The sequence below is a fragment of the Hemibagrus wyckioides genome, linkage group LG10, assembly GCF_019097595.1.
Source record: "Hemibagrus wyckioides isolate EC202008001 linkage group LG10, SWU_Hwy_1.0, whole genome shotgun sequence".
NCBI lineage: Eukaryota > Metazoa > Chordata > Actinopteri > Siluriformes > Bagridae > Hemibagrus > Hemibagrus wyckioides.
Window position 1 is genome coordinate 1751348 of NC_080719.1, and position 12843 is coordinate 1764190.

Consider the following 12843-nt stretch of genomic DNA (forward strand, 5'->3'; position numbering starts at 1 on the left):
TTTGGACCTGCTCAGGGGGCAGTGCTGTAGGATGCGAAATGTCCCTCGAACCAAATAAACATCCACATGGGCACACTATCGGCCAGGCCAGTGTCTATAAGACGCACCACTGACCATGCCAATGCCATGTCAATCACCAACCATGAGGTCTCCTGGACCCACATCAGACAAGTCATCTTTTTTTATTTTATTTTTTAAAGTAGATCATCTTAATAAGACAGAGATGCCACCACTTTGTATCTATCTTCCAAAAGAACTGCTCCTGTAAACCTAAGAACTGTCCAGATCATCACACAGGGGTCAGAAGAGTCCCTTTTGAGACTGGTTTCTATCAAGGTTTCTTTCCTACATCTAAAAATGAGCTGTTTATTTAGATGCTATTATTTCTCAGGAACCAGGCCACACCCATAAGCATCAACACTAGTGGTCCCGGAGACTCCCATGTGACACCTGCAACTGGAATGAAGGATACATGGGCACTTCTGAACCCTAAAGAGAGAAATAGGACACGGAGTGACAGATGCTCACCTTGTCAGCTCTGCAGTTGTTAAGACCGAGGCCTGAGAGAGCCGAGAGTTTAGCCTCCATGCCCTGTTGGTGATGCTGCAGCTGCTCACGTTGGATCTGCTCCCTCATTTTCCTCGCCTCCTGGATGGCCTTCATCACAGCATCCTGGTCTCCAAATAGTGCCGTGGAGTTCAGGTTAGACAAGATATCTGCAAGGGTGTCAGACGTGTAAATACATGAAGATACGCACCAGCAAACTCACTAGACTGAAGACCCATTGAGTGAAAATGGCAATCTGGGAGGTCTGGTTATCAACGCTTCATGTGCAGGGGGAAAAAAATAAGGCAGCAATCTTGGCGTGTGATGCCTTTCTGTAATTAGTAGATCAAAGTGAGGTGAGGCTGGGTGAGGCAGTTAAAACTCGGAAATAGAACAAAAAACAAACGGCAAGACTGTGTTTAAGAACCGATCCATGGAAAGAAGGGAAATGAATCTAGACAACTAGCATGGCCTCACTTTAATGAAAGACTGTTTTTAGCAAAAGTCAGTTGTAAATTCTGGAAAAAAAAAGGCTTAATATGAGAGGTGAACCGAGAGCTTTGAAACAACTAATCGTCAGCGGCAGCATCCATTATGCCAGGGTGGCTGTAATGCCAAGGTTTGAGGGAGATTAAGGGGATGTGGTTGTGTAAATAGAGCAGTGTGCTCTGGGATGAATGAATTTCACTTGGGTGTGATATGACCAAAAGGATCACAGCATTGTAGTGAACTGGTGTAGTGTAGCGGCATAGAACCAGGTTTGGTCCTGATTGGCAATTAGTACAAATATTTTTTCACTTTTATATCTTCACTTTAATAGAACATTTATATATATATATATATATATATATATATATATATATATATATTCTCAGCCATGATTGGTCAGCATATGCTAATGAGTTTCCAAAGCCACAGATTTGTCAGTATATTAACATACTCATTGAGGAACACTTACCGAGGGATGATCCTCGACCCAGACCAAGGGGACTGGGGATGCCTCCGCTCTTAGGCTGGCTATTGGGACTGTTCTTGCTGCCCGGGAACAGGCTGTGTGTCGGGGACAAGGGGGATTTCACTGGCTCGGCCGTCTTAGGCCGGGCCGAGAGGTTCAAGGGCTGCGTTCCCTCCTCCTGTGAACACGAAAAATGATGCTTAGAACAAACACCATCCAACAAAGAGATATCAAGACAATTAATTAGCCTGACTCCGCCTAAGAGCCAGGCTGAGCATTCATGGTTAGGCTTGGTGCCATGCTGAAGCTCCTCTGAGCCTGATTCCTGGGTTTTGTTCAAGCTAATTAAGCCGAGGTGCAATTCTCTAAGGTACACCTTTTTTCTTCATACCTGCTTTTGACGAAAATCTTCTCCTGCCATGCCAGTGATGTTGAAGAGAACTTCTCATGTTGCGTGCAAAAAAATGGGGGGCTCTTATTTGGCAGAGAGTGGCACTGTCCAAACAGATGGACCACATAATGAACAGTGCCTGGAGCTTCTTGGAAATCTGACTGCCAATTACAGTTTGTCATTCAATTACACATTAAATAGTCAAACAAAACAGATTGCCAGCTAATTAAGCACAGCATATCTGCATATGGCCCTAACAGAGCTAAACGCTGCCTGTATAGTTGATCAAAGTCGTAATTACAAAGATTACATGGTTCATGTAACAAGTGTCAGCTAAACAAATGGGGCTGAATGAAGACAAATGTTCTACGTCATGTTTCTGAAATAAAAGATCAGACTAGCGCTGAACAGACCGTGTACCAAAATCCTGTTTAAGCCATCATTAACTGACTCCGCTGAAGAAGATCCCACATTACTTCTCGTATCACTGATTTATCCCCGGGTCTATTGTGATATTAAACAAAACGTTTCCAAATGTGCATGTGTTTTGAATTACAGCAGCAGACGTGGGGAAAGAAAAACGGATGATCTATATGGCTTTTATTCAGACATGAAGAACGTTCCAGCGTGTGTAAAAAAAAAATAATAAAAAATTGCTAGAGAACAAGCAGTCATCAAATCATGACCTCATTAATATAAATCTTTTCTTATCGATTTAAGCTCAATATATAATTTGCCTTTGATGTAATCTGGTTTTGTTTGGCCCACACTGCAGGATTGGGGGAATTTTTCGGTTTAAAAAAAAGGCTGCCAACTTTTGTGAGGGGAAACCACATGTACCTAAAAATGATTCTCCGGGTGCGCGCAGAGCCATAGCAACCTCGTCCACACAGTTCTGCATGAGGGAACGAGAGCCTTGTAAAAGTCAAACCAGATTGATGGGTTCTGTGGAGAAAGAGGCGACACACTACCAGGCGCTAAGCTAACGCTACCGTAAGACTTCTTTTTTTACGAGTTGTACATTTTTTATGTACGTACCTTCTTTCAGTACTAAATGCGAAAAGCTGGTCATGGCTCAGATTTTTACATGCTACGTGAAGAGACTTCCAAATACTCAAGTTCTCCTCTTCAACAAGATTCCATGGCTGATTTAAGAACGCAGAAAAAAAGCCTCGGGTCAAGCACCACTCCAGGCCACACTTAAATGTGGCCCTCTTCACACTTTCAGGGCCAGACAAGAGACATACGTGTGAGCTTTTGGTATTTCTGTTAGCCTGATAGACTTGTGGACTGGTGCAAACTTACAGACCTGTCCTTTAGGTCTGCTTGGTGAAGTAGGAAAGAGACCTGATCCCTGGTTTTTGCTTCAGTTGAACTGTTGAGTCAGTATCATGTACAGAAGCTATCCAAAATCAGCACTGTATCCTGGCTAACGTGATTGGTTCAACTGTACATGTTACTTCCTGTTTCAGATTCCTCAGTGGCCCCGAAAGGGTTGTTACAGGCAGCAGAGGAGGTGGAATGCCTTTCTGATATACAAAACCAGACTTTCATAGGACTGCAGAACTGTAATTAGCTCTTCTTTGTTGTGTGATTGCTTGTACTGGAAGAATCACTAAAATGGCACACCTCCTGTCAGCGTGCATAGCTAAAAACGATCTCTTATACAAGAGCAATGCATTGTTTTCAGGTATTCCTGCACAATGACATGCCATGCATCCAAAAAGCAATGTTCTTCTGTTTTGGCACCAAAAGAAAATCAGAAAAGAAAACAGCAACTGAATGAACCTAGTGCTTATCATTTTGCAATCTCAGTGATTATGAGGCCCTCCCCAAAACAAGCCCCAAATCCTGAGTGTGGTTTCGAGTATGCGAGTGGTTGTATTTGCCTCAATGCCACTCTGTATACCTCAAACATAGATGATTTAGAGAAACTAAAAGAAACCACCCAAGAAGGTCATACCTTGACTTGGCCCAGTGGGCTGGAGGACCTCTTCTCACTCTTGGGTCCAGGTGAAAGTGGCCCTGCAGAATTAGGTGGCTGGGGCAGTGGCGCCATCTTTGCTCCTGGAGAAAGCTGCATGCTGGCCAGCTGGGCGGCGTACAGTTGCTAAGAGGAAGGAGGAAAAAACCCACAAGGCGTTAACATCCCAAGCCAGCTACCATTCAAAACTGTTCTCCCTAACACTCTTTCTTTTCTCTCTCTCCCTCTCTCTCTTTTCCATCCTAGCCTAGAATCTAAGAGATCTAAGATAGATAGAAGCCCCACAAAAACACACACTGAACGATTCTTTTTTTTCTATTTATCAGGTTGAAGGAAAGCTAAGATTTGATTTCTCTGCTGATTTATCTTCCTCCATTCCTTTTTCTGCTATGGTTGGTACCAATTCGACATACAATTTAGACACCAGAACCACCATTTTATCAAACAGTACATGTACAATTGCCCATGTACCATTACCCAAATTCACTGCAGTTGTGTTTCCATGACACATTAAATCAAAGGCTTTCATTAAGACAGGAACCCAGACAAAGCAAATTCTTACCACTCTTATTATTTTCCTTGGCTCAGACTCCCAGCCTGGCATGAGTAATGTTTCAGTTTTGGTACAAATTAAACAGACTGGCAATGGGCTGTTAAACCTCAGAACGTTTTTTAGGGGGTACTGTGGTGGGAATGTGCATTTGAGCAGTTTATATTTCAACTAGGCAACTGATCGTCTGCCATATCACATCGAGAATGATTTTAATTTCACTCATTCACTCTTAACAGACAGGCTATGAAAGGAGAGAAAACTAGCAGCACTGTAGACGTTCACATGAATTAAATTAAATTCTTGTCTAGCAAGAAAATATAGACAAAAGAGTTCATGCGTGTCTTGTAGTATTAACAAGAAGCTGTGAATAATTTGGCTTTGTTCCGTGCTCCATTGAGAGAAAATCCTGGATGCCCTTCTGTTAGCCCAGAGGCTAGTATTGACTAGCAAGCAGGTAAGTATTTAAATTGGCTTTTGTCTCCACAAGTAAGTGGAAGGGGTCAGACTAAAAAGCCCATGGCTTCCATGACCTGACACGTAAAATTTGCTTCTGCCGTGCCTAACCCACTCAAGAACAAGCTAGAGAAATGTGTACTCCCGAGTTTCTTTTAGTTTTCACCAGCATCTAAAGGGTTCTGCTGTTCTTCGTGTCATTCAGCCACTTAACATGGAAAAAAAGAGCACATATAAGGAGGCATGTCTGCTCTCTCTGCACTCATTTCCTCTTGTCAGCAAGCTGCATAAGGACTCCATTTGTCTGAATTGGAAAAAAGTGGCATGAGCATTAGCGGCTTGTGCCCCACCTCGGCTAGTCAGACAGAAAAACCCAAGCCTGGACAAAGCTCTTTGTGTCCACTGTGTATCAGAAGATATAAACACAAAAATGCTCTCTGCTGCCTGAAGTTAAACACTTGCACACTAGCCATACACAAAAGGGGTCATTCTTCTGCAGGGAAGCTGGGGCAAGTGACAGCACACGGGCACAGGAAATGGCAGGCTGATTAGGTTGACTCTTTGATAGTATAGCCTCATTGAGCTATATAAATAGAACAGCTGTGGTGTGTTGGAGTCGCAAACACAATCGACGTTTTGCTTTTGCATAAATTCTGAACTGCCTAAACACAAGAGCCTGGAGTCACAGTTTTCATGTGACTAATCTATACCTCGGATAAATGCACGAAAGGAACTTGCCAGCAGTGTGGATGTAGATGCTGTTCATCTTCATCCACACTGCTCACTCGTCACAAACTGGAAGAACTTCCTTTAAAAAAATCTAATTGGATTTTTGCTTCAAATGAGATGGATAGATGGAGATTCAGAATATTCAAGAATATTAAGGAAAGTAAAGGTACTGCTGAGGCATGCCAGGGCACATCCTATTTTGGATGAAGGGCAGTAGTAGGTCTTGGTGCAGGGGCAGAAGGGGCCAATGGTAATGAGGGTCATACTGAAAGTCAATGGTCGGACGAGAAATGGGCAGCATGCAGCCAAGATTGGCGTCCTGCCTCGGATGCACTACACACCCGCACCGAAAAGATCAATTCTACCACCTCCTAAAATATCACTCTACAAATCCCTATCAGGGCAACAAAGGCAATTGAGTCACGTTTGAATTCAGCTACAAGGAAACGTGATATAAGCTTAGAATGCTTCTAATGCTATTGTAATGTGATTCTCACAAATTATGGATGAAAAGTCCCACATTAAGCTTTGTAATTCTGTAGAAGGAAGTGATGTAGTCCTGGATATGAACATAAGTCACAAACTTGAAATGAGACTTGGGTAAGTGAACGCCCTTGCTCTGAGATGAACTAGCATCTCATACTGGTGTGTACTCCTGCCTGATGCCCATTGTCCTACCCCCTGGGATAGTCTCCCTGACCAGTGACCACTGAAAGCACCTTTAAGTACATCCCCCAGAAGTAGAACCCTAAAAGAGAGGACTTCACCTTCAAACTAGAGCAAAAATCTTTAAGAACCAAATAACTCTTTAGGAAGAATTTGTTGTGATACATTTTGGTTTGAACAGTGCCCCTGACCGATTGTACTTGAATAAAGATTTGTTGAAACATCCTTCACACATTCAGCACTTTTTGGATTTGGATATGAGTGTGGGTTAAACTGATTCAATTTTATACACATACTTTTTCCCCAAGACTAAAAAAATATATTAATCTGGACTTTGGTACATTGAGGTGAAGTTGAGGTAAACCAGACATCAGCTCCCTGGAACACACCCAGTTTCCACACTTGACCAAAAATACCGAACTCTGGGAATGAGGCAGTCTACAAAGGAGACAGAATACCCTTATAGATATAAATAAAAAGGTGTAGCCATTCAAACAGAGTTCAGAGGTATGAACAACCCTGAAAGGATTGCCCAGATTTGATTATGGGTATAGATTCCACCCAAGTGTATAAGCATCCTCAGATTTAAATTAAAATAGGTGAGAGCTTTAACACAGATGGAAGCACGTACCAGGTAAGGTGGGGAGGTTCTGCCCTTCATTCAAACTCATTCTTTATCAGGAACTAGAACATTTCAGGTGTACAGCCCTGTGGCTTCTCTTGCAGTCTCTGGCAAGTGGTGGCTCAAGTGGATTAAGGCTCTGGGTTGTTGATCAGAGGATCAAGGTTTAAAGCCCCAGCACTGCCAAGCTGCCACTGTTGGGCCCTTGGGCCCTGCGCTCTGACCCCAACCCTCCAAATTTGGTATTTGTGAAGAAAGAATTTTACTGTGCTGTAATGTATATGTGACAAAAAAGACTTCTTCTATATAGCAGATCCTGTCATATCTATCTATCATAGACAAAAGACTTGCCAAACTTAAATGGTCATGCAATAATGCTGAGTCATTCCACACATACAGCAGAGAGCTATTACACCATGTGCTGATTCTGATAGCTTGAGGGAAACAGGATGCTGAGTTTCAGCAAGGCCTGTAGAGAAATATCTCGATCCACACCAGCGACTCGGGTAATACCTTTGTCCACTTGAGCATTAAATGATTCTCTGCTCTACAGCTTACTTAGACAGAGAGCAGGACGTGGGAAATGGAGCTTTTCAATTCACTAACCTCACCTGCCTTCTGCAGTTGCTAAACCTCCAGCAAAACACACTCACAAAGACACACCTCTTCTCTCAAGCCCATGGAATGCAAATGGCCAAGGGCTGGCCCAAGGTCAGCCTGTTAGCCTCTGGTAATTAAAAGCAACCCCTCTAGAGAGCAAAGGGGTTAAACGAACAGCTGCACTCACATTGCTTGCCACAACATTATCCATAGATTACACCCACCTCCACCTACCACCTCCCCCAGTCTCATTCGACACCGCTCGACACATCAACGCACTTCAGTAGCACCAAAAAAAACCCCCACGCTTTCACGTTTAAACCTCAAAGGGCTTCGCTTTAATGTACAGCGTCAACACAGAGGCAAGCAAAAATCGGTCTACGTCATGCAATCGCAAGGCTGAAGATCTTAGAAATTTCAAGTCTGCAAAAAGCAAAGCTTATACAGTTATTAGGAAGTGGATTTAGTCCATGTGCACTGAGGGAAACAGAAACAGCAACAACTCCAACTGGTTCTTCAAGCTCTGTGACAGATGGTCTGAGATTTATAAGATTTAGCAAATCCCAAATAACAAAAAGTACATAATCAAAACAAAAAAAGATTCATATGTGTAAACTTGTCATCCTGGGCTTCCTTTGCTTGCCTAGGATTTTCTGTCTAATGAATAAAACACACCAGAGCTTGCTGTTGTAGGATATTAATCAATGATGTTTGACATTGAACAAGTTAGAAACTGATTAGCACTCAACAGCCTCTGTGTTTTTAGTTAATAAAAAAGTGCTAACACTGGAGACTCCTTCCAAAAATGTTCAATAAACCTCCCTGAATGAGCTGTTACTATAGAAACAATTAGACCAAGTTCATTAATAAATACATAGAAATCATAGAAAATGAATCACCTGCTAAAATTCTCTTCTGTATTATTGAACACTACTGAAGGTTATGGCGTAAGTTGCCGCTGCATGGCAGTGCCAGGGGTAGACCGGCAGGAACCCCACACTCATTTGCCACAAGGCTTGGTGCCCAGGGGACGAGGGGGAGGGAGACCCAGGCTGGCCCAGATGTCATGAGGAGAGGCGGCCGTGCTCTGGTGCACTGCGCCAGTGCTTTCCAGTATGGCCCAACATCTGTTTTATCTGCTGGCAACCAACCTGCTCCCACATCTCCCCTCCTGCTCAGCCCTTCCTCACTCTTCCACCCTTTTCCCCTCTCTCACTTCCCCCTATGCTCCTAATCTCTGCCCTGCTGGGCGACAATGGCCCAACTGTCAGATAGCGCTCACACACCCATAAGTTATTCCCTTATTTATGTTTATTTTCTTTTCCTCACTTCACTCGGTACCTTCTCCTCCCTATCTCTCCCTTTCCCTCTGTTTACCCGCATGTCTGTCCATCTGTCCCTCTTTTCAAACAAGCCCATCTATCCAGATGCCCATCTTTCCATCCCATTACAGCCTCTGCGCTGGCCTCCCAGTGTCTCTCTGCTTCTGGCTATCTCTCTAGAGCGAAACACACACATCTCTTCTCCTTCTCAATAACCTCAACAGCTGTTCACGCTCATTTCTAGAACTCAAAGTCAACAGTGCTTTACTCGCCGGCCATGGCAGCTGGCCTCGGCTCTCTCTCCCGCATCCGGAACACGGAGTCATCAGCATCTAAACAAAAGATAACGCACGGTTTCCTCTTTTCCGCCACTTCCTGCGGAACATATTAAAAGAATATATCGACCCTGAACAACATCCAAGATTTATTTTGTAACTAAATTCTTTCACAACATTTTGGTCTAAGGTTCCTAAAATTACCCACAATGCAGTTTCACTACCTGCTGATAGCTTTCAGTGGCATTCAAATTAAAGAGAGTGATGCAGTGGGCCTTGATCCTTTAGTTTGTCTGGCTTTCTGATCTTCTCATGTGTAGACCTTCCTCATACAGATCAGCTTCCAAAACTCCACCGTCAATGCCATCACGCTCATCATCTGCATCTAACTAGCGAGCCTTCATACAACTGCACTGAATTCTGTACCTCCAGTCTGGTGTTTGCCCCAGTGTCTCCAGTCTCCACTACTTCTCCACTAGATTTCTCACTAATATGATGTTCAATGCAGCAGACATCCTACGAAGAAGATCTACTGGGAACCTTAAGAGCTTCTCAGCTCCTGGTGGTGTTTAGACATTACTGTAAATGATTGTAAATCAACTTCCCTGTATTATATGACTGTATGATTTGAAGACAAAAAAGAAGAAGAAGTAGAGGGAAGCATGTCAGTAGACTTGTTTGTTCCCTCTGTAATACACTACAGGGAGGACACAGATGTTCCGCTTTATCCAGTGATGCTTACTTTAAAACTGCTTAAACCCAGAAGTCTGTTTCCAATGATAAAAAGCAGACCTCTTACAAAAACAAACAAACAAAGTTCACTTTGGATTTGTTCGGAACCCAAGCAGCCCAGCAGTAAACCAGACAAAACAAGGCGGATATCAGGCTTTAAGGAAATTGTTTTTTCACCTCACACAATTGAAGAAAGGTGATGTTGCAGCCCAGCAAATTAAATGCCAATCCAAAAGAGACAAAAAATAAAATGGAATTCTTTTGTAGAATTAGGATAATTCCTTTTAGGTCGCTCTACAAACCGAACACAATATCCAGGCAAGGCTGAGCGGTGTCAGCGTTAATAAGATAACAGACACGTTGGGATGGAGGCATTGTTTGAAAGCTGGAACACGGCTCATCCCGAAACCTGAGTGGACCTTAATGAAGAGAGGCATCCGGCCTGGAGGAACGGCTCGAGCTGCTTTTCTCCGGTGACTTGCGGAGGAGCAATCTGTCACAGAAGCATTGAGTGAAATTACTCGCTGTGTAGGGCTCGCACTGACAGTCGCTTGTGAATGTATGTGTGTGTGTGTGTCTGTGTGTTTGTGCTTGACCAGTGGAGGGAAGTGTATTGACAAGCCAATTACACCGAGGCCTCCTGGCTGCTTTCATTTCCAAACCCGAAGCCTTTGTTAGATCTCGCTGAGCAAAGACAGAACGAGACGGTAATGTCTCACTCGCAGTCTGTTATGACACGCTGAAATTGGGAGTGACACTAACCCTCTTGTGACCACAGGTTTTAATTCCAATTAGAAATACTGCTTATCTTCTAAAAGTGTACTGGCTACATACATTTCTGACATTTGCCAGATGCCCTTATCCAGAGCAACTTGTACAACTGAACAATTGAGGGTTAAGGGCCTTGCTCAGGGGCCCAGCAGCAGCACCTGGGATTTGAACTCACAACCTTCCAACCAGTAGTCCAACCCCTTAACAACTAATCTTCATACACCAGGCACCAGAGGCACCAAGAATCATTGCTACAAGCTTCCCAGCTTCATTTACCTTTATAGAGTCTCTATATATGTTAAATGAGGATGTACAGTATATGAGAGAATAAGATTCTTTTCTTTTTCTGCATGTAAATGGGAAATAACTGCAGGTAGGAACTAAAATTGGTTGTTTTTGAATAAAAGTTGGACCACGTGCTGACCACCAGAGGAGTTTTAGCACACAATATTAACTGTGGTTCTGTGTCGCATGAAATATCCGCAAAAAAATTTGAACCCTTGCCTGAATGCAGAATACGACTGTAGCAAAGTTGCTTTTTCCTTGTTGATGCGCACACACACACACACACACACACACACATACACACACACACACACACACACACAGCTGCTGGAATTAATTCCTTTCCAATCAGTGTTTTTTTTTTCAGGTTAAATCTAAATCTAGCAAATTGTGGAAAATGATACCTTGCCAAATAGAGGAGCAGAGATATTCTGATTAGACAGGCGCAGTGAACCAATGGCGTGACGTGTGGGCGGATCCCCTGGCACAGGAAGTGGGGTTCCTGCAGGTGAGGTCGCATGCTTCAAATGGATCAGTGATGCATGACGACTGAACGCACACCGATACCACGATTACTGACAATCACACACACACACACACACTCACACACACTCACACCTCATTAACACCAGTCTGGTGCAGGCAAGCTCCAATCTGACAGATTTAAACAGAAAGAATAACACACCCTCTTATGTCAGATTTTGATTAGATTATTACTTTGACTATATAGCTATATTCTCTTTCAGACGAGTTTTCCTCTCAAGCCTATAACCGCATGCTGGCGGCCGTTGACTGTTGGACAAGTCACGCTTCCTTTCCTCACCCCACCAAATTACATCCTTTAAGTGCATCTGTCTCTTGTTCTTCTCTCTTTCAAAAGACTGTTTTGTCTGCCTCTTTTGTCCTCGCTTGACGTGTGACATATACTGGATAAAGCGAACAGAGTGCTGTGTTTTCTCACAGACGTTTCTGTAGCTAAATTCAGCTCAGAGAATTGAGAGGCATTGAGAGGAGGGATAACAATGTTGTCACCACAACAAGCATGAATTAAATCATCTCTGTCGCCAGCTCAGTAACCGATATGATCACGGCCGCAGTAATCCCACTATTGGCGGAAAAGAGTGTGTCGCAAACGAAGGCTTTCAAAAGCTGCTTTTATTTTCTAAGTACAATGAATTAGCAGTCAGCCTTCAGTTCTACTAGCTAAACTAGCCTCTGACAGCAGTTACAGGAAACGTAATCAACTTCAGAGCAATAACTCAGCCGTGTCAAGCCACCTCGCGACTCGTCGCTGTTGTTTTACTGCCAACGCAAACCGCAGTGTTGTTTAAGAAACAATGTTTAACATAACATTACATAATCAAATAGTTAAATAATCAAACAGACCTACTCTCTTAGCTTTTATAGCGTGAATATCGGGTTAGCGTTGTGTGATTTCTTCAGAATGAAAGTTTGCATTGTAGTGCTTGATTTATGTGTTTGGATTAAACTTTTATTTTTACCTTTTAGCCTTTAGGAGAAACAGCAGGATGGCTAAGGTTAAGTCTATGCTAATTATCATGAATCTCTCTCTCTCTCTCTCTCTCTCTCTCAGTTTTGTTTACTGTGCAGTCTAAAGATCAGTCAGATCTTTGACTTGTGTGGCTCAGGTTCAGCTCATTTCCCAGGGTTAAATCCATTATCTGAATGAAGGAACGAGTGGAAAGCTTTGGGTATGTAGATATACGACCATCTCAGCCTTGAGCTGACCCATCACAACACTATAAATAGAGAGAACGCAGGCCTCGGGCCTCCGTCATGGCATTACTGCCTGCTCCAGTGCAAAACAAGCATTCATACACACACACACACACACACACACACACACTCAAACACTTTCTCTTTCATGCTCTTTCAAAAGTCTGGAACCGGCAGTACACACAGACAGACACACACACACACACACACACTTCAACATGA

At 43.2% G+C, this 12843-nt stretch overlaps 1 protein-coding gene across 10 annotated transcripts in view; it reads right to left on the bottom strand.

Moving 5' to 3' along the window:
- The window catches only part of sox6 (SRY-box transcription factor 6), a 170881-nt gene that overhangs the window by 25879 nt on the left and 132159 nt on the right, over positions 1 to 12843 (bottom strand). For all 10 annotated transcript variants that reach the window (XM_058400755.1, XM_058400753.1, XM_058400759.1 and 7 more), the window contains 3 exons: positions 3856 to 4002; positions 1505 to 1679; positions 529 to 716 (listed from right to left, as the gene is read on the bottom strand). In XM_058400755.1, coding sequence (XP_058256738.1) covers positions 529 to 716; positions 1505 to 1679; positions 3856 to 4002 — 510 coding nt within the window. The remainder of the gene's footprint in view (positions 1 to 528; positions 717 to 1504; positions 1680 to 3855; positions 4003 to 12843) is intronic.